This window comes from Brassica napus, chromosome A8 (genome assembly GCF_020379485.1).
Source record: "Brassica napus cultivar Da-Ae chromosome A8, Da-Ae, whole genome shotgun sequence".
Lineage (NCBI taxonomy): Eukaryota > Viridiplantae > Streptophyta > Magnoliopsida > Brassicales > Brassicaceae > Brassica > Brassica napus.
In genome coordinates this window covers 1,022,648-1,050,063 of record NC_063441.1, presented here as the reverse complement: position 1 = coordinate 1,050,063, position 27,416 = coordinate 1,022,648, and the positions used below count along the sequence as shown (strand labels likewise).

Genomic DNA, 27,416 nt, shown 5'->3' with positions numbered 1-27,416 from the left:
AAAAAGAAAACACGAACGAAATTAAGGTTGAGTTCTGCAATTTCTTTTTCACTTGGACAATCTGTAGGGCCTAAAAAAAACGAAGAAGCCCAAAATCATTAACAACAAAGCCCTAAACGAAACAAAAGAATCCAACGTGGACGATGGAAGCAATTTAACTGGCCGAATTTTTGAATTGTTAGATTTGTCTTTTTAATTTGTATGTCAATTTCTATTTTTTACAATTTTTGTACTTTTTCATTATAAATTTAGAGTAGTCATTTTTTGTTTTATTTCAAATTAATATTTTACTGTTGTTTTGTTTTATTTATTGTATATATGAAAAAATTTCCTTAAGCCGTATCAAATTTATTTATTTGGTTATATAATAGGTTATTATTATTTGAAACCAATAGTGCGGAAGACAACAATTAATATGATAAATATGAGGAATTGACATTGCGTATTAATTTTTTCATATTATAGTTGTGTATCTTTGATTCATTTACTTGAAAATGACTAAAATATCACTTTAAGTCAATGCATGGCAAAAACAATTCTGATCAAGTTACACAGTTAATAATTTTGTTCTAGGTTTACATTAACATTTTCCAATTGACTATTATATACTTATCTTAGGAAATAGAACTGAGATCATTTTTAAAATGTGTGATAATATAATATTGAATTTCAATAAAACAAATTTAGCAATTTCTAATATATCAGGATTTAAAAGTCTGTTTCTAACATATAATAGTGTACTATATTAATTCTAAAACAAATATTGTTTGCATATTATTTTAAAACAATTTAGACATTTTTTTGTAGTTTTCTCTTAATATAATTTTTTAGACATTTGATGCATTAACCAATTGGCCAGCAATGAGTGTTATTCTTCCATGATCACACACCTAAAAGGACTAACAATGTTTAAGGTGAATGTAATGTTTTTATAATACTAATTATGTTTCATTTTAATTGTCATTTTCGATTTGTGCATACAGATGTAAAAAAAAATTAATTTTGTATATTACTAAAATAAAATATCATTAGTTATACACTTAATCACATTTCAATCAGTAAAAAATAGACTGAAGAATACAAAAATCATATAACATATAAAGTTAATCAATTATGTATTTAAATTCTAAAACAACATTTATCTTGAAACAAACAATTTACTCTACAACAACAATTAAATTAAAATGAAAATAGTAGTAATTTTTGAATTTCATAAGAGATTATATCAAAAAAAATTTTAATATGTACTTTTATACTCAATTAAAATATAATTGCTTAAAACTTCATTTACCATAAATGTTAAATTTTCTTACATTCACAATAATTAAATTTTTCGTACATTCACAATAGTTACATATATATTAAAATGAGAGTCAAGTGTGTATAATTGATTTTACACCAACTACTAATCTAAAACTCTAATATACTACTCCCTCTGTTGCAAATCATATATGTTTTACAATTTTTACACATATTAAATCTTATTTTTGTGAATATATATTTATTTAAGTCTTAGTTATAAATATATATTTTGTGATTTATATTTCTTATAATTCTAAACCGGTAAGAAGTCAAGAAATGCAATTAGTATTTGAAATTTAGAATTTATCATTATTAGTTAATAAAATGTATTGAAAATACAAAAATGTATCTTTGGAAAAAAAAATTTCCGCTAAAACATACAGTTTTATGTGTATAATTGAAAGTCTCATAATCTTAACGAAAACTTGAACTTTTATGATTTTGAATATTAAAAAAACACGTGGACCCAATAACGTTTTCAAATTTACAAATTCCCTTCTGTAATACAAAAAATATTCTCCTTCGAGTGGAGATTATTTAAAAGTAATAGTAGTAGAAAACATTTGTTTTGAACAATCTTTTTTGTCCAGGGGATTGATTATGTGTATTGTTCAAACCTTTTGGTCTTTTTCTCGGATCTCAATCTTTTTATTATTATTCTTTCTCTTTGATTCCTTTCCTCGATCCAACCTGCTACTACAGTTTCTTATTATGCAAAATCAAACTACTTCTGAAGATTTGTTTAGCATATTAAGACATTCACAACTCCTTTAGTATCGGGAAAACGTTTTAATAAACGCAGTGGACAATCAACCCATTTGATTTGATTTTAAAGAAAAAGATAAATGGTAGCAACATTCATTCGACTTCATCGATAACATATCAACGATCTTTCACTTTTATTAAGCTTTAAAGTTTCAAAAGATGCAACAACGTCACTGACACAAACTCTATTGACAAACAACATGCTATGTGCAACTGAGATACTAAGGAAATAACTAAAACATAAAGCACTTTTACTACTTGTCTTCTCATACTTGTTTGGGGAAGCTCAGAGTCGTGGGCTACGTCCATCGTTTTGGTTGATCTGCATAGAGGAGAAGAGATATAGACAAAATCTGCAAGGACATGGTAAGAAGCTTAGATCTGCTGCATCCATCTCTTGAGGGCATATAAGACATGCATTCATCACATCATCACCTTATTTCTTCTGATCATACTTCATATTTTTTCTACTTAAATTGTGATGAATTGCCTTTTCTGGTGAAGCTTCTTGGTGGCACTTGCACTCTCCTGCTCTTCTTCATATTGCTGCAGAGAAGCAATGAATATTGTGATATTTTGACATTAGCACAAGAGAAAAGACATAGCAATAAACAACCATTATCATTGCACAAAATCAGACATATATTATCTGGTGGGATCCACTTACTCGGCAAATAATAATACCGAAGACGACATCCCCTAATAAGGAACTTATATTATTGATATTAAGAACAAACATACATAAATTAACAGATTTATATATACATGTTGAGTAGGCTAGATTACAGAGAACGATGGTTATCAATTTGAGGGGTTTTAAATTATGAGAAAATTTGGCTGTGCAAATAGCCAGAGAAAAAGTGTCAGAAATAAAATTGTAGCATATACTAAGACCTCTTGGAACAGAGAATTACCATGTCTCCCTCACTGCGTATAGCACAGTTTAAGATTTGTTTCACACCTTAGCTAGCTCCATCAGTGGAGAATATGAGTTTTGGATCACTGAGATATGAAAATAACAAACAAAAGGCTTGAGCTGGCTTTCCTTTTACAACAAATACATTCCATGAAAACAAAACTGAAAGCTGGTTTTCCTTTTACAACAAATACATTCCATGAAAACAAAACTGAAAGCAATCACCTGGGATACCCATCAAGTCATTCAATGAACTCAGCAACCTCTTTCCTAGCTTCCAGAAGGCCTCTTGAGTCACTGTAAGCACCTGATGACACACATAGAAAGGAAATAAAATTTTGATATTTCCTCACGAAACCTTTGCAAAGAAAAGATAATGCTCAGCTCTTGGAAATATCATTCATACCTTCAGGTTTATGGAGTACCTGGGGCAGTTAACTCACCAGGCTACCAATACGGGCAACTGAATCAAAACATCCCTGTTGGTCACAGTTATACAACGGTACAGGGCTATTCAGTTCCAGGAAGTCATATTCAATCTCCCTACCCTTCAGCTAGCGCAGGTCCTACGCCAAAGCAGTCCCATATAATTGTCCAGACTCCTCAGTATATGCAGAGTAGTGATTCATCCTGATGGCTAAAATTATATATAATTAGATATATATATATATATATATACGTGGTGAAGAAATGTCAGCAGCTTATGTAATATTCAACCCAAATTAGTCCTAAACGAACTGAAGATCACATGCTTCATTGTAAGTCTCTTTTTCTAGATTAAAGCCAATATGTAAAAGCACAAGATGATCCAAAAGTGTATACCTTTTTAGAGATGCGAGGGTAGGGAAGATAATGTTCCTTCTAGGGAAAACTCACCACTTACGGCATACTGACACTTCTTCATGTTTTCATTCAGAGATCATATTCGACAGACATTTATCTTCACACCTTACAGCAATCGCTACGGCACTTTAACCTTATCGAGAAAAACTAAAAAATTGTGAGAAGACTGGATCAAGCGAATCGACATGAAAACTACAAAGCGACGGCTTTTCAAATAGGTTATCAACACCATTGAAGGAAAAAAGAAATTGATCATCGCCATAACTTTAGATTCGAAATACTAATTCAGATTCGGGTGGACCTGGTGAGATGTCCTTGAAATACAAACTACAGAGACTTACCGTGGAGACATGGGACTTTCAGTTGGATTTTGTTGCCAAAGCTTCCGGAAAGAAACTCTGATGACATCAAAAGAGAGAGAGAAGAGAGAGAGAGAGAGAGAGAGAGAGAGAGAGAGAGAGAGAGATTAGAGATAACTCTTACGAATATGGATCAATGGATCGCTTACGGATTTGGATGGCTTGAGGATTGAAGCCATCCTGATTGGCTCCTCGAGAAGGAGATGGCTCGAATGCATCTTTGGTGAGTAAAGAGAGAGATCTCAGATTAGCGACGACGGCGAACGGAGAGAAAGATGTGTGACGGCGAACGGAGAGAAAGATGTGTGAAGTTTGGTTTGATTTACTTTATGCGATTGAGATTAGACTGTCAAATCTTTTCTTTTAAATCCAAATGTTTTCAATTCTTCAGGTTTCATATCGGAGAAAACGAAGAGGTGGAGAGGAAGATGATGAGTTCATGTGGCGTCAACTTCAGTTTTCATTTGTCGATTTGGGCAAAAAAAAGCAAGCCCAAACGTGATGGGTAAGTCCAAATTTAATTACATATAAATTACCTTGCCCAAATTTACACCCAGCTGACGTGTTTTAAAAAAAAACATGATTGGTTGAATTTATTTGAGGACGTGGACACCTTAAGAGAGCTTTATTAATCCCTTTTAGTATAGGATAGATTTGACTTATTTGCATTCTAACATATATCTCGTTAGTGTATGTTGTTTTTTTATCTTGATATTATTGGAGTAGTTGCGGGAAGTTTTCATATTGCATAAGCTGGACGTCATAGACCTTTTCCAATTTGGAAATAAGTGCGTAACTGCGTATGATATACATATATATCCTCAACAACACACAAAAATATTCGCTACCTACACTATGCTTTCAGACTATTTATATGATGGATGGATCATGGACTCTTGATTCATTTTTTGTTTGTGTGGTTATGGCTGGATTTAGAAAAAAATATTGGGTACGATTCAACTTATGGGCATAAAATATCAGAAAAAGAATTTTGATCATCTCTTTGAAACTTATTCCAAGAATCTCATATTGGACAATGAAAAATATGTTTGAGTACTCAACATTTCAGCGCTTTGAAACTTATTCCAAGAATCTCATATTGATGATAGCAGACTCAAGAGCATGGCCAAGCTTTTCAGCAAAGTCGAAAGAGTTACTTGTTCTAAAAGAAGATTTCAAGACTTCATAATTATATACCACCCCCAATCAGAAAACAATTCAGCAAATTCATTAGCTGAGATGAAAAAGTATTTTATAGAGATTGTATTTTGTTGGTTGTTTTATTCCAATATACTTATCTAGACTCCTTCAAATTCGAGTAATAGAATAATGTTTTGATGTTAAAAAAAAAGCTTAGGTTAAATATTCATTAGGTTTTGAACAGTTCACTATATACATCGATTTATACACGTTGAGATCAATACATTCCGTACATACATTATGTTAATAGTTAAACCACGAAAGAAAAAGGTTAAACCATGACATCCACAACAACAACCGTACCCGCTTAGCCTCCACAGCCGCCGCATCCTCCACAACCACCACCGTCTCCTCCTCCATCTCCGCCTCCACCATCATCACATCCACAACAACAGCCGCCCCCACCGCCAGAATCTGCGATGATCACAGCCGCAGCTACCGTAGTAGCTGTAGTGGAAACATTCCTTGTCAAAACAACAAGTCCTCCATCTTTTGATCCCGTTTGACCCATTTCCAAATCTCGCGACTGAGACACTAAAGGCCTTTGCTTTCTGTGTGTGAGGACACAACATAAGACAAGCGACGGCAAAACAATACCGGCACATACTATAATAATGACAATTACAAAAGTATCCATTAAATTTTTTTCTGTAGCTAAATTGATACAAAAATGGATAGTAGTGTCCTTTTTTATATAGAAGTTTATGCCGTACTCCTATTTAGTTTCTTAAAGATACACGAAATTGCAAATGAGTTTCAAGCAAAAGTCGCCAAGACATGTTCTCTTGATTAATGATTACTTTTTCTTGTCAACAAAATTTCACAAGTTCCGATCCCTTTTTAGAGGTCAGTCAACAATCCATAGAGCTATCTACACTTAGTCCGTGTTAAAACATACAGTCATATATACTATGAGATCACAATAATAGGTTTAATATTAGAAACATCATTCTACACAATATTTGGAACGTCATTATACTTCTGGTCAATACAAAAACGTGTGATGACTTTACCCATACGGCCATACACATCAGACACGCGAGAAATATTCGGAATGTCATTCTCAAAATAATTTAAATGGATAATGTATTTTAATACATGTATTCTATGATTCTATCTAAATATGTTGGACATTCAAACTCTTATATCGGTATGATAGAAATGATTTCTATATAGCTTATGCCATAATCCTATTTAGTTTCTTACTAACAACTTTTTCATATAACCATTTATACAAAAATCAACTAAGATTTCCCGAAAGACTTCAAACAATTTATTGAAGAAAGAGCTTAGGAAGCTAAAGCTTTTGTAAACGATATTTCTGATTAATATGCAATCAAATCTTATATAAATACATTCAGGAAAATCTAAAGCCAAACCAAAAAAATTAAAATTTTTATTTTCTTAAAATGTAAAATTTCAACAAAGAAAATTATTTACACATAATATGAAAAAACCCAAACTCAAAAATAATACAACATAATAGAAAAAAATAAATTGCTTAAAAGCAAAAACAAAAAGAAAGACTTTGTTCATTCCTGTCTTTTTACATAATATAATGGGTCCAAATGGTGAAATATGAAATTAAGGGGAATAATCAATTCCTACTCATACTTAAAAATTACACCATTTATGAAGAAAAATATTCCTTATCAAAAATGATATGAAACAAAAAGAATAAATATTCATTTTCATTCCTTTTATTTTGTTCGTATTCATTCATTTCTTATTCATTCATATTCTTATTTTAACGGTTACCAGTTAGAGCCACTATATATATATATATCACTGTTTGGAAGGTTTTGCGACCCAGAATGTAATGTAAACTATCTTATTTAGGATATTTTGGATTAATAATTGCATAAATTCCTCCCAAATTTAAATATTATGAAATCAAGTGAAATTCTTACTTGGATTTGTTGAACCATCTAAACCAATTTTAACTCACAACATTCTAGCACTATCAGCTTTTATGTTTTTGTTACTCGGACGCGCCTGATACATCTTATTCCTCTCTATGTAGTTAAGTCATGAAAGAGACCTTAAACATGCTTGATTTGTTTAATTTTCATTTGGCTAATTGAAATGATATCGTAAGAACTGAAATATCTGATTGTTTTTTGTGTTATGAGAAGATAGTAAGAACTGAAATATCTTATTGAAAGAGAACCTTGTGGGAGTGAGAGATTCAAATAAGTTGAAGGTTTTACTTGCCACAACAAATAAAAACTGAACATAATTGAAGCAGGGCTCAGAGGAAGCATCTGCAACTCCTTGAAACTAATCTGAAAATAAAGAGGTATAAAACGGGATATTAGTGGAAAAACATACGAGCAAGGCCAACATAGACAAGACGGTATGAGTATAGAGCTCCTAGATATATCACAACTGTTTAGATTAAATATGCTTACCTATTGCTGGTCTCCGGTGCCAAATGAGAAAGAAGAAAATACACAGCAAGAGCCAGCAGAGGAATCAACTAATTTTGGAAACAATTCATTAAAGTTATCAAACAAAAAATAATTCATTAACATATCTCCATGTTCTCATGTTCATTCTTTTCTGAACCTTCTGTGTTGCAGCAAAGAACATATGTTAAACTTATTAGAATCCTTCAGTTCATAAACACAGATATAGAAACAAAAATAATGAAATTGATGCTATCGCACACTGGTAAATCATCTCGGTGGAGCAAGAAACGTTTCAGGTCATGCAACATATAGATTACTAACATCTTGTTGATCAACCATCTTGTTGAGTAAAAAGTTCAACAATCCATAAACAAAAGTCAGTGTGTCACTTTCCTCCGTAAAGCAAAAACTCATCTTATTAATTAAAAGAAGAGTAATCGCTAAACCGATACAAAGCCAAAAGCTTTTCCCTAACAGCTAAATCTTTCTCACACAAATAGACATCATCCTTACTGATACTAAATGTAAAACCAAAACATAACCACAAACAAAATATATTCTTTTTCACCTAAAAACCTAATAAAGGAGTCACCTTTAGACTCAGACTTCTGGTAACTATTTGGTACGTGAACCTTATAATGATTTCATTAATGTAGTTAATATAAAAACAACCACCTTACCAAAAACTATAACAGGACACGAAGAAAATGCCAGAGATATTGATCCTTCTGGATCTACAAAACCCACGAGTTCCATCTTCAATCATGAGCAGGATAATATTTCAGCTGCAAATAGCCATTTGATTCTCACTTTGTCTTGTGGAAACCTAACACGGACAACATGATTCTAACGACAATGGGTTTTTGTGTATTTGCGGTGGCGATATAAACATAATGACGAACACAATGGGAAAATTAGAGAAGCTTAGGTGTACATTGACATGTAGAACTGAAATGTTTTTATTGGTTTTTCAATTTTTTTCATTTATTGACATGGCAGTCTCAGAAGCTTCTAAAAATCTGAAGTGTCATTTATCGGAGAAAACCTTGTGCTATTATTGGTGTTGATTCATTAACTATACATATAATTTTTCTCATTAAGAAGATCACACTTTAAAATCTTATATTCACGATCCAAATTTATTTCATGCAAAATATGTTATCGGCACATAAATATACCACACGCAAATATAACTTAACTATTACATAACTAATAACGATATAAGATCTTTAACCTCCACACCCGCCACGCCCGCCAAAACCGCCACAACCACAACAACCTGTAACGACCGTAACCCGGTTTCTCTTTAAACCGATAGTGGTTTAATTCAAATAATAATTAATTATCTATAAAACCAAAAGCTAACCATTTTAATTCCTAACCCTAACCGTATATTCTTGTACACGTATTTATATATGTTGTACTCTTCGTTAAAAAGCCAGCCACCATTATTTTAGATCGAGCCAGAGCTGATGCCATTGTGTTTGTCCACCTCTAATCATCACTCTCGTCTCCATCTCTTTCCTCCTTTATTCCCGTGTTCTTCTTCTCCCTCTTTATGAAGCTGTGCGTTGTTGTTTGGAGATGCGAGACGCAAGCACCACCACCACCGTGAACCATCTCACCTTATTCCACCGGAGCCATGCTTCATCACCGGAGGAGCAGCCCATGTCATCACAGACCCGTTACCTGCCGTCACATCCGTTACGTACCGGATCTGCGAAATGGAGAGCATGAGCAGAGGGAGAGAAAGGCGTTCGAGGCGGAGCCGCACGTTCCCCACCACCACCGGTCTTAGATCTGTACCGCCGTGATCCCTTGGCCACCGTAGTTGATCCATATTGTCGGAGAGCCAGCAATGCTACGTCGTTAACTTCTCGTATCGGTTGGTGATGTGGAGCACGTGATAAATTATGATAAGTTCCTTATTCCTATTTTTCTTGTATTACAAGTAACCGTTCTCATCATAAACCCTATAATTATATATATATATTAATTATGCCTTTGTCTTGTATTATTTATATGCGATTTGATGTGTCTTGGTGAGGAGTGGAGATCCATGGCGAAACCGTAGCTTTCTTGCTGATAAAGTCATTTTGTTTATAGTCGGACTCGCTTCTGATTCTGCCTTATTGGCTAAGGTGAGGGTCTATTCCGTAAATCCCGTACCAGTGTAGAATTCTCTCTATCGTAGTTTAGATTTCGAATCATGATCCGTCTGTTTGAATTGAGTCTTGATTGTTAGCTAGTTCATTTATTGTAAACTGGAACTAGGGGTCTAGAGAATTCAACCTTTGATTGGATTGTGTGATGTTAAGAGATGCGATATATATATATGTATACATAGTTAATAGTAGGGACTATGTGCGCGGGCGGGGGCTCAGAGATGTCTGGGCTAGCGACGCTACTTTGGTTGTGCGGGCAGGGGTTCAGAGACGTCTGGACTTGCGATGCTACTTGTGCGGGCGTGTGGTGCAGAGACGTTTGTATCATGGACGCTACTTGAGAGGGCGGGGGTACAGAGACATACTGTACTAGCGACGCTACGTATTATATATCCATATGAGGAGATGCGGAGTGTATGGACTAGCTTTATGCTATCATCGCATTGTTTGGTTTGTGTGACGCGCTAGGCGTCGTGTGTGTTCATGTTAGAGCTAAACTTCCATAGTGGGAGTTCTATTTACTCCAGTCCGTGGTTTGCGTGTTTAGCATCCCCATACCTCACGGAGTAACTCCCCTGTTACTCACCCCTCCTATTCCTTTCCCCTTTCAGTTGAGACTGACGAGCAGGAGTGATTGCTATCGGATTGGTGCTTTGGGAGTTCTATTTCTTTTATTTTCAGACTTTCGATTTTATGATTTCATCGATATTTCAGGATTTATCTCTTTTATTGCATTTATGGTTATTTATTGGATTTATGACTTTGGAGTTGACTTTTGAGAAGTAATAAATGGAGATTTCAGACTTTTTATTTATTTAAGTTATTTTGGAAAATACGGGTGTTACAATTTGGTATCAGAGCGGGGTTCCGTCCCGGCTCTGACCCGGGACGGCGATTTATGGGACTAAGATTTCAATGATTTTCAATGTTTTGGAATTGGGGGTTAAAAAAAAAAAATTTTGACACCAAGAAGTCCAGTATCTTTCGGTTAGTTGTTAGTGTTTCTAACTCTTTTATTTTTGCAGGAGAAGACCAAATTTCAATTCGTTTCCATTGTTTGATTTATCTTGTGTTTTTCTTTTCTTCGTAGTCGTTGAAGTTCGTTTCGGGTTCTATCTAGAATTCGGGACGAATTCCGATTAAGTGGGGAAGAATTGTAACGACCGTAACCCGGTTTCTCTTTAAACCGATAGTGGTTTAATTCAAATAATAATTAATTATCTATAAAACCAAAAGCTAACCATTTTAATTCCTAACCCTAACCGTATATTCTTGTACACGTATTTATATATGTTGTACTCTTCGTTAAAAAGCCAGCCACCATTATTTTAGATCGAGCCAGAGCTGATGCCATTGTGTTTGTCCACCTCTAATCATCACTCTCGTCTCCATCTCTTTCCTCCTTTATTCCCGTGTTCTTCTTCTCCCTCTTTATGAAGCTGTGCGTTGTTGTTTGGAGATGCGAGACGCAAGCACCACCACCACCGTGAACCATCTCACCTTATTCCACCGGAGCCATGCTTCATCACCGGAGGAGCAGCCCATGTCATCACAGACCCGTTACCTGCCGTCACATCCGTTACGTACCGGATCTGCGAAATGGAGAGCATGAGCAGAGGGAGAGAAAGGCGTTCGAGGCGGAGCCGCACGTTCCCCACCACCACCGGTCTTAGATCTGTACCGCCGTGATCCCTTGGCCACCGTAGTTGATCCATATTGTCGGAGAGCCAGCAATGCTACGTCGTTAACTTCTCGTATCGGTTGGTGATGTGGAGCACGTGATAAATTATGATAAGTTCCTTATTCCTATTTTTCTTGTATTACAAGTAACCGTTCTCATCATAAACCCTATAATTATATATATATATTAATTATGCCTTTGTCTTGTATTATTTATATGCGATTTGATGTGTCTTGGTGAGGAGTGGAGATCCATGGCGAAACCGTAGCTTTCTTGCTGATAAAGTCATTTTGTTTATAGTCGGACTCGCTTCTGATTCTGCCTTATTGGCTAAGGTGAGGGTTTATTCCGTAAATCCCGTACCAGTGTAGAATTCTCTCTATCGTAGTTTAGATTTCGAATCATGATCCGTCTGTTTGAATTGAGTCTTGATTGTTAGCTAGTTCATTTATTGTAAACTGGAACTAGGGGTCTAGAGGATTCAACCTTTGATTGGATTGTGTGATGTTAAGAGATGCGATATATATATATGTATACATAGTTAATAGTAGGGACTATGTGCGCGGGCGGGGGCTCAGAGATGTCTGGGCTAGCGACGCTACTTTGGTTGTGCGGGCAGGGGTTCAGAGACGTCTGGACTTGCGATGCTACTTGTGCGGGCGTGTGGTGCAGAGACGTTTGTATCATGGACGCTACTTGAGAGGGCGGGGGTACAGAGACATACTGTACTAGCGACGCTACGTATTATATATCCATATGAGGAGATGCGGGGTGTATGGACTAGCTTTATGCTATCATCGCATTGTTTGGTTTGTGTGACGCGCTAGGCGTCGTGTGTGTTCATGTTAGAGCTAAACTTCCATAGTGGGAGTTCTATTTACTCCAGTCCGTGGTTTGCGTGTTTAGCATCCCCATACCTCACGGAGTAACTCCCCTGTTACTCACCCCTCCTATTCCTTTCCCCTTTCAGTTGAGACTGACGAGCAGGAGTGATTGCTATCGGATTGGTGCTTTGGGAGTTCTATTTCTTTTATTTTCAGACTTTCGATTTTATGATTTCATCGATATTTCAGGATTTATCTCTTTTATTGCATTTATGGTTATTTATTGGATTTATGACTTTGGAGTTGACTTTTGAGAAGTAATAAATGGAGATTTCAGACTTTTTATTTATTTAAGTTATTTTGGAAAATACGGGTGTTACACAACCCTCCGCCATTTGCACCACCATCACACTCTCCTCCACCTTCATCGCCACCGGAGCCACCACTACTGTCTTTAGATATCCCGGTGGTTACAGCCGCAGCTACAACAGGTGTGGTGACAGCAGTTCCTGTCAAAACAAGGAGCCCCCCATCTCTTGGAACGACACTGCTTCTACATTTTTCAACGTCACTTACTGGCGGAGGAGGTGAAGGAGACCACGTTTTTTTCTTTTTGCGGTTCTGAAGACACCATAAGATGAGACCAACCACGATTATTGCGAAGCAACCGCATACAATAAGTCAATAAGAGCAATAATGTAACCTTTCATTGTTTCTTTAAATTTTTATTTTCTTGAAACTGACCGTGATACAAAATTAGGACTTTTGGTGTTCTTTTATATAGACCTAAGTTATCGTAACTTAGAAAATGTATAGAAGGTTATGGGATAGCCTAAACATTTTTATTGGTGTATTAAGATACAAGAAATTGCAAAGGAATTTTCAAATGTACTAACAAAATTAATAAATGTGACATTCTCTTCTTTGATTACGTACTTTTTCCTTGAAAGAAAACAAAAACTTATTAACCACTTTATTTGCTTGACCATAAAACTAAATGATCATATTTGAAACAAGTAAACATTTAATAAATCAACTATATATTACGGGTATGTGGGCATATAACAATGTTCAAACAATCAAATATACAATGAGATCACCATAAGCAGGTTGGATAACTGAAAGTCCATGTCAAAAAAAACAAAAAAAAATTAAAAGTCCACAAATGATTTATATTCGATCATCCAAAGCGCGTGCCGGCTTAAGACATATATGCACTTATACATTTTCTTTTCCTAACTGATTTCATTAACTTAATTGAAAACTAGATTTTGATCTGCACATCCGTGTGCAGATTTTTTTTTCATTTTATAAATGCATTTGATATTATTACAAATCTTTTAAATATATAATTTTCATTTTAGTGTTATATATTGTGTAAATTAAACATATAGTGATTTGTTTAATATATTTTACTTTTTTATTAATTTTTATTTGTTACAAATATATTTTCTAGTTAGGTTTAATAAAATAACAATATGAAATAATCAAACAGAAAACCTCCTTCAGAATATGTTTTTTCTTTAAGTTTTACATTTTGCATATGATATATTTTAAAAATAGAAAACCTCCTTCAAAAATAGTATATAATTTTTATTTTCTTGTTTTCAAATAAATTTTTAATTAACACTAATTTATAATAATATTATATTACTAATTAAGAAATTAATTAATGTGTTATTTTATAAAAATATTTAAATTTTTAGTAAGATTTTGTTAGATTCTTTCTCAGCAGATTTTACTATAATTAAAAAAATATAGTTGATTTATTATTAATGTAAATAATCAAATATGTCATATTAACTAATTCTTTAATTGGTCCTATTATGATTTGTTAATAGTAGATAAAAATATGAACCTAAATTAATAGATACATAATCTTCTTGGAGAAGATTTGTGATGTTGTTTGGTACATAAAAATGAAACTAAAATGGATGTCTTCGCGAATTTGAGGTTGCAAGTTTATCGGCCACCTTATTTGTTCCTCTGCTTGTCTATTGGAAACATATATCTTCAAATTTGTCGCACCACCATTTAATATCTCTAGTCCAATTGTAGACATGAAACTGTAGTTTATTGTCGTGTAAGATCTCCTTAGCAGTCTTGCAATCTGTTTCCATTACTATCTTGCCATATCCTAAGCTCCAACAATGTTGAATTGCCATTAAAATTGCCTGTAATTCACTTTCTAAAGGCCTTTGTACCCTTTGTCCTAATGATTTCACTGCACCGCTATACATTCCATCAGAATCTCGTATGACCCATCCAGCAGTTGTTAACGAGTTCCCATTGATGAAAGATCCATCTGTATTACATTTTATCCATCCATTTGGAGGTCTTTTCCGATGGCCTTGTCTCTGAGGGACATTTGTGTCATGCTTTCTGTCAGACTCATACATTTCTGAATCCTCTACTTGCTTCCATTCCTTTGCGTCATTCTTTGCATACTGCATAGTATTCTTCTAGTGGGTTTGTTTCTGTTGAAAAACTAAAACATTTCGACCTTTCCAAAGTCTCCAGATAATCCATAATGGTAAATCTTGAAAATGCCTCATCCTTGTTGATGTACAGATCTGTATACAGGCTTAAATCTTTTCTTCTAGAGTAGAAGACTGACTGAGGATTGTTAGATTTGCAATCCCTGATGCTATCTATATCTTCTTCACATACTCACATTCAAAGAATTCTATGTTTCCTCTGTCATACAGCATCGTCGACAAACAGCATATCTGATTACATGCCTTCTTTTCAAATTACTACCTGTTGCTAGAGATCTAGACAATAACCTCCAAAGAAAATCATTCAATTTAGCTGGGGCCTTTGTCTTCCAAATCTTTGTTTTAAGCTCTGCATTCCCATAAGAGGTAGCTGATGATCATTTTTGGTAGATGGGTTCCAAGCCAGTAACCTAATTTACCTGAATAGATTCCAATGTAATGCCATCCCAACAGGTCTTGTTGTGCAGTAGGACTAATTCTGATCTCTAGGATCTTTTCAATATCCTCCTCTACAACTTCATCACGAAGTTTTTGTATGTCCCATTGTTTTCTATCTCTGTCAAAGAACTGATTAACTTTGATTCCAGCAGTAATATCTCGCCGTGGTCTTGGAGCTCGAGGAGGGTGATCAGGGATCCACGGATCTTCCCACATGTTAACTAGTGAACCATCTCCAATGATATGTCTCAGTCCCTTAGTTATTAGATCTCGTCCATGTAATATTGACTTCCAACCGTACGATGCTTTCTTTTTCAAAGTAGCTTTAAGTATATCACCGTCTGGAAATTATCTAGCTGGAATAACTCTTGCCATTAAACAGTTTGGCTTCTGTATTTTTCTCCGCAACTGCTTGCTTAGTAGAGCTTGATTTAAAATTTCCAAGTCTAAAGCCCAAATCTTTATACATTTTTCTTATATTCCTACTTCCCATACATTATCTTAAACTCTCAAATAAAACATATTAGAAAAAGTATTATAATTTTATAATACACTAAATTTCTAATTTTTTCATATAATTAGTCTGGTATGCTTTATTTCTTTACATTATTTTCTTATAAACATTACCAGCTTATTATTTAATTAGTCTACATAAACAAAATTAGCTCAAAAAAACTTAAACAAAATTAGCTAAAAAATTCGACAGACTCATTCTTTTACTAAATATGAGAAATAACAGAGTCTGGATACAAATCTCTGTTAACCAAATAGGTGGATATACAACTTGAATAAGAAAATTAAATACAAACAAGAAGGACCACGTTTAAAAAAGTTATCATTACATGCAGATTTACAAAATTCTCATCTTTTAACCGCCTCCACCTCCGCAGCCGCCGCCTCCACATCCACCACCACCATCATCTCCACCGCCTCCGCCTCCACCAAAGCAGCAGCATAGGTCTGCACATCCGCTTACATCTACTGGTTCATTGCGACGCTTCTTAGTCTTTTCTTAGTCGGCTTCACCACAACAAGACCTCCATCTTTCTTTCCTTTTTTGCCCATTTTTACATCTCGCGGCTTTTTCTTCTTGCGGCAGAAGCAACAACATAGCAATCGACACATCGTGATCTTGAATAGCCACAGTCCAAAGAGATATTTGATATATGTCAACGCGAAGTGTATACTCTTTTGTTTTCAAATATTCTGAATACTAATGCAAAATATATGTGATGTAAAAGCCTTTTTATATAGCTTCAAATTGCCAAGGACTTTGACAAATATATATATTAGCTTATGTTTATGAAAGACACAAGAAACTGCACAAGAAAAGTCAACATGTGTATTCGTATTATACTAAAGAAACGAATGCATAGTTATATGTATCATAAACAGAGAATGAGATGGTTATGTACAACATGTATGGTTTTGTGTTACGGAAATAATTGTCAGATATATTATACCAAGATAAATCCGTTATATAACTACACATTTCAGCTGTAGAAAATATATTCGTATTATACTAAAGAAACGAATGCATAATTATATATATCATAAACAGAAAATACTTGGTCTAACTATCTCTTTTGACGTAGACTATTTGTTATGAAAGTTATAAGAAATTGCATAAGAAAAGTCAATCCCGCTAGCAGAAAAGTAAGACTTCCCTTCTTGATTTTTTTTTTTGACATCAAAAGGCCATTCTATTACTCAAACTTGAGGTGGTCTGGGTAACCAAATCGGAATAGAACAACCAATAAAAAGTAATTCCCTATGGAAGGATCTTGCAGTCTTAGCTAAAAAATCTGAAATCTGATTGCGCGTCCGTGGAACATGAATGATGTTGAAGTCCGGGAAGCATATCTGTAATGTCTCTATCCTCTCCAGTTCTGTCGCGAAGCTTGGCCAATCTTGAGGGTCCTTTATCATTGCAATCAGCTCCTTGCAGTCTGTCCCAAAGCTCTGGCATGTTGAGTGTTGAAGCATATTTTACATCGCCCATCGTAGTGCTTCTACTTCCGAATGCAAAGCTGATTCCCGTCGAGCGAAATTCTTTGTTCCCATAAGTTGAATATTCTCGGCACTGTCCATCCATACCCAGCCGCATCCACTAAAGTGAGCAGAAGATGTCCAAGATCCATCTAACAAACAGATATTACCCAAGCGTATGACTTGGGCTATCTCAGGGATATTATCTTGAACCACTGGTTGTAAAACTTTTTATACCGCTTCGTTAGCGTTAAACCAAGCTTGGCATTCACTCTCTGCATGTCGAACTAACTCCAATGGATCTCTATCTATTCCTCTGAAGAGTTTGTCATTTCTAGCCTTCCAAATATACCATAATATCCAGGGATAAGGATCCCTGTCTCGTTCTGGCTCGGTGATGCTATTCTTCCTCCAAAACAGATAATCCATATTTGTGTAGACACTCGATACCGGAAATATATCAGGGCTTGTTGGAGTCGATGATAATGACCAAACTTGAATAGCTGGCGGACATTCAAAAAATGCATGGGTCACAGTTTCCTCTAATTCTCCGCATCTTGGACAGTAATTGTCACACCTCATATTGCGTCTTGTTAAGTTCTTCGTTACTGCCACATGACCAGTCAACAATTGCCATATAAGATGACATATCTTCTTTGGTGCCTTTACCTTCCAAGCAAAGGCTTGGAGCTTTGTGATGCTTGGCTCTATAACTACTTTATCTACTGCTGGTTTTAATACATTCTGTGCCACCCAATAACCAGATTTAACCGTGTATTGGCCATTCTTTGTGTAGTTCCAGCAGAAAGTATCTCGACGATGAGTTGAGCTTATGGCTAAACTCCTTATGAGAGGTATGTCCTCAGGAATGACATAATTCTCCAATAGACCAATATTCCACTCCTTCGATACTTGATCAATAAGATCGCTGACTCTCATATTAGGGTGTATGACTGGCGCTATAGAGGTAGCTGGTCTCGCAGGGGTCGTTGGCATCCACGAATCCTCCCACACCTTGACTTCATATCCTGAATGTATTTTCTGCCTGATCCCTAATAGTAACAATTTCCTTGCTGCAATAATACTCGTCCACACATAGGATGGGTTGGTAGCAGTATCCACTCTTAGTGGAGAACTCAATCTATAGTATCTTCCCTTCAATACCCGTACAACCAGAGAATCAGGGATCTGCAGCAGCCTCCATAATTGTTTCGCCAACAGGGCCAGGTTGAACTCATGGATCATACGGAAACCAATTCCACCCTCCTCTCTTGGTAAACAAACTTTCTCCCACTTCGCCCAGTGTATCCCTCTTTTTGGTGGATTTGAACTCCACCAGAACTGTGCAATGGCACTGGCAAGGTTTTCACAAATCTCCAGTGGGAGCAGAAAAGTAGACATAACGTCCGTCGGTAGAGCAAGCAAAATGGATTTAATCAACACTTCCTTTCCACCTTTTGAGAGCCATCTGCCTGTCCATCCATTCACTCTATGCATCAACTTATCTTTCGGAAATGCAAAAAGTTTACACTTAGATCCACTTATGTCTTCCGGGATACCAAGGTAAGTTCTCATTCCTCCTTCGTTCTGTATTCCAAGCACATCTCTAAGCTGTTGTCTAGTACTCGCATTAATCCGCTTACCAAAGAGTAAGGAAGATTTATCAAAATTAATACATTTTCCAGACGCTTTGCCATATTTCCTGACTACTTTCATTACTTCTTCACATTCACGGGGCTCCGCCTTACAGAAGAAAAGGCTATCATCAGCAAAGAGAAGGTGGGATACCGACGGACACGCGCGTGTAACGCGCATCCCTGTTATCTTCCTTTGGTTCTCTGCATGATTGAGAAGGCTAACGAGCGCTTCCGTGCATAGAATAAAAATGAAAGGAGACAAAGGATCTCCTTGACGTAAACCTCTCCCTGGAACAATATTTCCTCTTGGCTCACCATTCATAAGGACCTTATATTTCACCAACGTAATACAACGCATAATCCAGGCAATCCATATCTCTGAAAACCCCATTTTGCGCATGACAGCTTCAATAAAGGACCATTCCATCCGATCATATGCCTTACTCATATATGTCTTGATAACCATCCTTTTACTACGTCCACTAGGTTTAGTTCTAAGAGCGTGGAACATCTCCTGAGCAATCATAATGTTATCTGAGATCTGTCTCCCAGCAACAAAAGCTGACTGAGTCTCCGATATCAATCCTGGTAGCACTCTCTTCAATCGCTGGCATAAGACCTTAGAGATTATCTTGTAACTGACGTTACATAAGCTGATGGGTCTAAACTGAGCCATCTCATTGGGCCTCGTTGTTTTCGGGATAAGACATATATTTGTATCATTCAGCCCAGTCGCCATCGTCCCCTCGAAAAGGAATTTATTAACCATAAGAGTTAAATCCTCCTTTATAATATCCCAGGATTTCTGATAGAAAAGTGCAGTCATCCCATCTGGACCTGGGGCTTTTTCGGGATGCATAGCGAAGAGCGCTAGTTTGATCTCCCACTCAGAGACCGGAGCTGTAAGGTTGTTGTTCATATCTCCAGTAATCGTCGCTGGAACCTGAGAAAGTGCGTCTTCAATATCCTCTGGATCCGATGATTCAAAGATCTGTCTAAAGTAACCAGTAGCAATGGCTACTAATCCTTCTTCGTCCTCAACCATGGCTCCATTCTCGTCTAGGAGCTGTGTAATCTTATTCCTTGCTCTCCTTTGCTTTGTTAAGGCATGAAAAAATTTTGTATTTTTATCCCCTTCCCTCAGCCAAAACACCCGACTCTTCTGTTTCCAGAATAACTCTTCTGCTTTAAGAGCATCAGAGAGATCCTTCAACGCTGCTGCAATTTCCTCAGTTGTTGCGTTATCATCAGCATATAGTCCCTCAACTTTTTCGTTAAGCTCCTCCACTAGTTTGGCCGAGTTCACATTATGTTGTCTCCTCCATTCATTCAAGGCTTTTCTGCAGCTGGAAATATGTTCCATAATAGTCGCATTAGGAAAAAAATCAGGAGATTTCCATCCATCAAGAATAACTTGCCTTAGCTCGTCATCATCTAGCCATCTTTTATCAAACTTAAACTTTTTCGATCTCTTTATTGGCTTTATGAGTATGTCTGCAAGGATCGGACGATGATCCGATCCCCATAACCTCATATACTTCACAGTCGAGTGAGAAAACTTTTCGTGCCAATCTGCATTTCCCACTGCTCTATCTAAGCGACATCGAACAGTTGCTCCTCCTGCTCTCTTAATTAATACGGTTAAATAATGAGATTGTTACAAGTTACAAACTAAACCTATAGGTTTAAGGTGCATTTATCTAGAACCTCAAGTCGCATTGTACCAAACTGAAAAAAACGAAACTAAAACTGAATAAAACAAAACTAAAACTGAATATAATTTCATAAATAATCGAATACATCATATATCTCTGGACCGAAAATTAAAACCGAACCGAAAATTAAATGGGTACCTAAATTTTAAAATATAAATTATATACTTACAAATATTAATTATATTTAATTTCTAAATAACCAAATATCCTAAATGCTCTTTATAAAATTAGTTACCCTAAAACATGAATTATCCAAATATTTTTTATTCAAAGTATTAAAATACCTAAATTATCCAATATTTTATCTATAAATTTGTAATTTTATCTATAAATTTGACGATAAAGCATTCTATTTTTACAAAATATTTAGCTCTTTTATTGGGGTACATATGTGATTTATAAACGAATTAAGATATAAGCAATATTTTTATATCTGGTCCAGACCTGTGATCGAACCGGTAAACGTGGTGTCCATATATAATCTAGACTGGCTTATGTTCTTTATATAGAATTCTGTCAGATTTTCTACCAACTCATATGTTTTCACAAAATTTGTATAAAATGAAAACTTATTAATAAAAACTTTAATTTTTTTTTTTTGAAACACTTTTGAAACACTAATAAAAACTTTAATAAAACTCCAAAATTCATCATTAATTCGTGAACCGACTGATGGATCCTGTAAAAACCCATAATGTTTTTAATACTTTTTAAATTTTTATATACTTTATAATAGTACATAAAACTGAACAAACTATTTTACTTGTCATATAAATAAATGTATTATATTTAAGTTATGAATTTTAATTTATAGGTTTTGTGATGATCAATACTATTACAATTTTAATGTATATAATTTATTTATTTTGCTTAGAAACATACAATGGGTTTACACTTATTAATAAAATAAAATTTATATTGATATAATGAAAATTTTAATAGGTCATGAATGGAGTGAATTAAATTAATTGGTATTAGTGTTATAAAAGACGCTATAGGTAGTTAGGCGGTTGACTACCGTATAGCGATTGAATGTATATAGGGACGTTTATGCGGGTATATACGGTGAATATTTTCTTTTGAATTTTTTAAACATACTAATATATATGTTATATAATAAAATTTATTGTAAGACACCAAGTTAAGCAAATTATAATTCTTATTTGGGTGTATATTAAATAAATTTTGTTCATGTACATATATTTTTGGCTGGTTTAGTTTTAGAATTCATGAAGATGTGATATAAGTGTTTGGTTCAGTAGAAAATGAAGCTCAACAAAAGCTTTACGAGAAAAGCACTTACGCTACATTATCTCTGATTTGACTTTTGTATTTAATTAAGGACACACACTAAATGTGCATGTCATAATTGAAGAAAATTATAACCGGTTTCAAGCGGTTTCTGAACAAACCGTATAATATAACCGTACATGTAAAGATGGTACAGTGGCTTGTACTAACCGAATTTTAGAGTTTTGAGTTACAGTGGGGTTTTCTGAAACGATACCGTTTCAGATGTCCAATCATTGCATAATTGCAATCTAGTCCCTTTTATTTAAATACGCAACGAAAAGGACTTATACTTTCGATTGGTTCCAAAACACATCTGATTATGCTCAGAAATCTAAATCTGTTAAATCCTAAACATGGATCCGAATCAGCTCCAACGAGATCATGAAAATATATATTTTTACGTTAAAAATCAAGAAAAAAATTAACCAAAAACCATTTGAAAACTATGGTATAAACCAAAATGAATCTCAGAACGCCGGACAAGAACTCTAGTCTCTAATCTAGATACGACTTGCATCACTATTTTTCATCAACAAACCAAAAAGGAGTTTCATTGCTGATTTTTTTTCTTCAGGTCTTTGTTGATCTTACGAAATGATCTTTAGCGGGAGTTGTGTGCATGTTCCAATCATCAGCCATTACGATTTTATGTCGATGTTTAGGGTTTGGAATAAGCTATAGCTTTTATTTTTTAACTGTAGAAATAAAATTGTAGATTTTTTGTTGTAGCTAGAAATATTTTTATTTTAAGATAAGATTTTGGTTGTAGGTTTGAAAATATTTTTAATGATTTATTATAAATTTTCTAAAGTCAAATATAAGTAGAGTAGAAACTCTGTAAATTAATATTCGATAAATTAATAAATACTATAAATTAATAAATTTCTCCGGTTCCAAGTTGGACCAGTTTAAAAAATGACACAAATTGATAAAATAATATGATAATATTTTTTTAGAAAGTCCTATGTAAATAGATATTCCCATTAAAATTATAAATTAATAATCTATCTATATATACATTTTAGATAAGTACAAACTAAATATTATATTGTTAGTTTTGTATTTACCATGAAATTGTCTCTATTTTTCTTAAAACTTTAATATATTTTGATAATATTTAGTAAAACTATATCTAAATTTACCTTTAAAAAATAGAAAAAATAGAAAAAATAGAAAAAATCTAAAAGATATTTTTTTTTGTAAATTAATAAGTCTATAAATTAATAAAATATCATAATCCAAACATTATTAATTTATAGAGTTTTTACTGTTCTACTATTTTACTTTTAACAGCCAAAAGGAAAGAAATAAGAAAGAAAATTAGCTTTAGAAATTTTTTATGAAGATGATTAGAAAAAGTATGTTTTAGAATTAATTTGTACCATAGAAAATCTCTAAAACACTTGCCAATCAACTCCTTAGTCTATAGATCGCTCGTTCTTTATAAGTCAAACTATTGTTGTAAAAACTGTAATTTTCAATATAACTTGTAGTAAAAATTGGATAATGTTAACATTTACTTTTAATGAATTTAAATATTTATAGTCAAAGCAATTAATTGTTTTCTGAATACATTTTTATTTGTTTAATTATCATCAAATTTAATCGTATATTTTTACTGATAATTTATTATTTATTATTTTAACATACACCTTCCATTTCAACAATTTTATGTCTTTTTGGATTTTAAATTGTGTTGTATCACACTTTGATTTTTTGACCGTGATTTATCCCCAACATGATCATATATAATTGTTTTGATAATATTAGTTCTTAAAAATATTAGCTATAGCATTTTTAAAGAAAAAAGAAACTTAAGCTATAGCATATTAATCAGTAAACTTAAAATAAAATCAATAATAACTTCCTAGATGATAATTGTTCAAAAATCTGTAGAATATTGCAATTGTTCTCGAAGATTATCCCTATACTTTGTATAGTACATAGAGAACAAGTGTCTAAAGCACCACACGTACGTTTAAGAAATTTTTATATAACATTCATTACCTAAATCAAGAAATTTTAGGTCCTACCGAGTGTTTAAGAAACAGTTGACAATTTGTCAGACAGATCGTTTTTATTGTTCCGACAAATCTTATCGTATGTTTTGGTCTGACTAAGTTGGTATATTTTTGTCTAGTTGGTATATATTTGTCTAATCGGATACGACACTTCAATATCTCATGATGTGATCGATCAACAGATAGAATAAAAATAGAATAATAACATTTTTAGCAAAAAGAAAAAAAAAATCAACTTTATGACGGTGAAGGAGTATAACCTAATTTTTTTTTTAAGTTATAACCTAATTAATAAGATTAGGTTTATTATCTGATAGTAGAAGGTCATCCAATCTTTTTGAGTAACACAACACGTGGATATTTATGTCGCAGATTATACAGATGACTTTGGACTCCAAAGTAAGACTAATGAGTAGCGAGGTACGAATGTTAATTATTCACATCAAATTGGATTTCGAATTTGATAGTAGAAGGTCAGCCAATCCTTTTTGAGTAATTATAATTCTTCTTTTTATTCTTCATTATACGGTTGTGGTCAATATTCTTTCTAGTGTTTCAAAAAAAAAAGAGTCAATATTCTTTCTTTCTTTTTCTGCATGCACTAAACGATGCATAGATAAGACTATTACAAGAAAGAATAATTTCATATATTAGATATAAAACTAGTTCACACACTCACTACATATAAATACCTTCATTGTGAGTAAGAGCTTTACCATGATAAGATCACAAGATAAACAAAAACAGTGACGATGATAGAGTTTCTCATTGTATCCGAGAGTCTTGCATGGGAAAATAGAGGATGATATTGAGCCAAAGATGACTTGCCGATTTTACCGATGGATTAATCTAAACTGATATTGGTAGTCGGCAAGTAGACTTTGGCTCTGTTTCCTTCTCTTCTTTTCGATGTCAGACTCCAGATATATGCTTATATACAGGTCATCATCATCGTGATGGGATTGTATAATTTAACTGAAATGTGCTTTTCTGATGAGTTAATACCGTTTGCTCCGATTAATCTTCTAATCTATGCATGAGATGTGCAATCCGTGTCAAGGGTTTGTTATTTAAAGTTTTCGGTTATGTTGGTTACAAAATAAAACTAGCAAATGCAATTTGGTTTATTTTTGTTTGAGTTTATGCACTTTTGATTTGTGATTTGGTTAACCTTGCAATTACGATGAAGCATTTTGTAAATTTCCTTGAGGTGGTTTCTTTCCATGTTGTCTTTGATATCTTATTATAGAAAAAGAGATTTCACACTAACACTTTTTGTAATCAAATCATACTAAAAAAACAAAAAACAATTAGCCCAAAAGTAGAAACATATTTTCAAGTCCAGATATATTACTGACAGAGGTAGCCTTCTTTTTTAATAGACTTCGAATCATCTTTCAAGGTTTTGGTTCTCAGTGAGTTTCGTATTGAATAACTTCAAGAGAACTAACTACCACATCATAAGCCAGGAAATTGTCTAAAATACCATATTTCTAATACCACTCTTCATGTTTGCTTTAAATATTTTTACCATCATTTTTAAAGAGATAAAAAACACTTATAATCCTAAGGTTAACTAATCTAGATTTAGGGTTTAGTGAGGGGTGGAATATGATTTTGGAATGTAGAGTTTAAGATTCTAATAAATATATAAATAAATACTTAAAAAAATTAAAATATTTTTAAAAATAGTTTCAAAAAGAATTTTTGAATTTCAAAAAGAAAATTTGAAATTTTTTTGAAAAAGATAAAAAGGTTAAAAAGAATGTATAAAAAGTTTGAATTTGAAAACATATACTTCGAAAACTATAAAAATAAATAATTTTTTATTTATATAATTATTTATTATATATATAAAGCAAGGGTGTATGAGTTTTTTTGCATCTTAATGAAGAATGTATTTGTGAAATGTTTCTTTAATGAAAATAAAATTGAATAAGGGTACCAACAATGTGATAAACATGAAAAAATCTCTAATAAGCCGGAGAGTGATATATTAGCAAGGTAGAGAATAAAAAAAGTGGAGTCGACTAAACAGAAATGTATTTATCCCCTATATATTATTTGAGAAGCATTACAACTTCTTTTTGTAGCTACGTGTCATCACTATGATGATTCTTAGAATCATTAGAGAAATATATTGGTCCATCTAATTATATAATAAACTTTTTATTAAACTAACCATAAATTCATTATTAATGTTCTTTATAATTTCCTTAAATAAAAATTACAAAATTGCCTAATACGGCTAAAATATATATGACAATTAATGATTTTGAATAATAAAGATTTGATAAAAATTAGTGTATCTTCTATCATATTTGTTTAATTTTAAACTATTAAAATAAATTAAACAACCACAATAACCATATAATTAAAATTAAGATTTTTCTGTATATGTTATATTTTGAATTTTTTAAAATGACTATAATCTACTAAAACTGTTAAAAGTCTCACATTCAAATTTTGTGATCCATGGTTTAAAATTTTTGATATGAAAATATGCAAATGATTACAAAATCATATAAGTAAAAAGTCTAATTTAAATAATTATTAAGATTAATAAATATATATATATATATATCATTTTAAATTAAATTATAAACCATATCATATACATAAATATTTTAGTTTCAAAATTTAATCTGAACAATTTTTTTTTTGATAAAAGATTTGAATGAACATTGACAACTTATTTTTAAAAAAAATATAAATTACGAAAAATATTAATCCCATGAAAATTTTGTTATCAGTAATTTAAAATTTTTACTATAAGAGATACAAATAATCAAACAATCATATGAATAGAAAACATCATTTAATAGACATTAATATTAAAAATTCAATATGTATGTTAATATCATTTAAAATTTAATTACATATCATATCAAATAGAAAAAAAATGGTTTGGATTAATAAAATTGATTTAATTTTGTGTTCACACCAATTTAATTATATATGTAATAGTTAATGACTTTTAATTATTCAATATATATTTATTATTTCATGTAAAACATGTAATATATATATATAATTATTTTTATATATAATGTTCATCCCGCGCAAGGCGCGGATCTTAACCTAGTAAACTTATAAATTTGAAAACATGAGCCCTATCACATTCGTGTTTTGTGAAACACAAACAAAAGTCTTATAAGAAAACAATAACAAAAGAACCAAAACCTACATGGCTATACATCTATCATCCTTCTTTTTTATTGTGGCCGAACTTGTGCGGTTAAGATTGCCGATATTCACGATTTTAAAACCAATCCAATATATCATTCAAATTAATCAAACTGGACACCACAAAATCACAGATAATTCAATTTTGAACATTTTTCTTTCTTTTTTTGTTT

The 27,416-nt window shown here is 33.2% G+C and overlaps 3 protein-coding genes and 1 long non-coding RNA gene across 9 annotated transcripts; 1 reads left to right on the top strand and 3 right to left on the bottom strand.

Annotated features, from left to right (window-relative positions):
- Nucleotides 1-206: 206 nt before the first annotated feature.
- On the bottom strand, nt 207-6,030 carry LOC106358642 (loricrin-like). 5 transcript variants are annotated; one of them, XM_048738434.1, is made up of 6 exons: nt 3,806-6,030; nt 3,390-3,620; nt 3,209-3,290; nt 2,982-3,069; nt 2,503-2,613; nt 207-2,420 (listed from the first exon to the last, which is right to left on the bottom strand). In XM_048738434.1, exon 1 carries the CDS (start codon nt 6,020-6,022, stop codon nt 5,693-5,695), a length of 330 nt encoding a protein of 109 aa, XP_048594391.1. In that variant the 5' UTR covers nt 6,023-6,030; the 3' UTR covers nt 207-2,420; nt 2,503-2,613; nt 2,982-3,069; nt 3,209-3,290; nt 3,390-3,620; nt 3,806-5,692. The 5 variants fall into 5 exon arrangements, with proteins under 5 accessions (XP_048594391.1, XP_048594392.1, XP_048594394.1 ...); XM_048738435.1 differs by having other exon boundaries at nt 207-2,613; nt 3,806-3,959; nt 4,168-6,030; XM_048738437.1 differs by having other exon boundaries at nt 207-2,613; nt 3,390-3,613; nt 3,806-3,959; nt 4,168-6,030.
- Nucleotides 6,031-9,059: 3,029 nt separating this feature from the next.
- Nucleotides 9,060-12,815, top strand: LOC125577239. Of its 2 annotated transcripts, XR_007315590.1 has the most exons (3): nt 9,060-9,937; nt 10,573-11,977; nt 12,613-12,815. It is a non-coding gene; the product is annotated as an uncharacterized LOC125577239 (long non-coding RNA). The 2 variants fall into 2 exon arrangements; XR_007315589.1 differs by having other exon boundaries at nt 9,422-11,977.
- Nucleotides 12,816-14,460: 1,645 nt separating this feature from the next.
- Nucleotides 14,461-14,919, bottom strand: LOC125577424. The gene has a single exon (XM_048738935.1). The coding sequence runs from the start codon at nt 14,917-14,919 to the stop codon at nt 14,461-14,463; it is 459 nt and encodes a 152-aa protein (XP_048594892.1).
- A 1,344-nt stretch (nt 14,920-16,263) lies between these two features.
- Nucleotides 16,264-20,562, bottom strand: LOC106358645. The gene is made up of 3 exons (XM_048738934.1): nt 19,357-20,562; nt 18,061-19,029; nt 16,264-16,362 (listed from the first exon to the last, which is right to left on the bottom strand). The coding sequence occupies exons 1-3, from the start codon at nt 20,560-20,562 to the stop codon at nt 16,264-16,266; spliced, it is 2,274 nt and encodes a 757-aa protein (XP_048594891.1).
- Between the last annotated feature and the right edge of the window lie 6,854 nt (nt 20,563-27,416).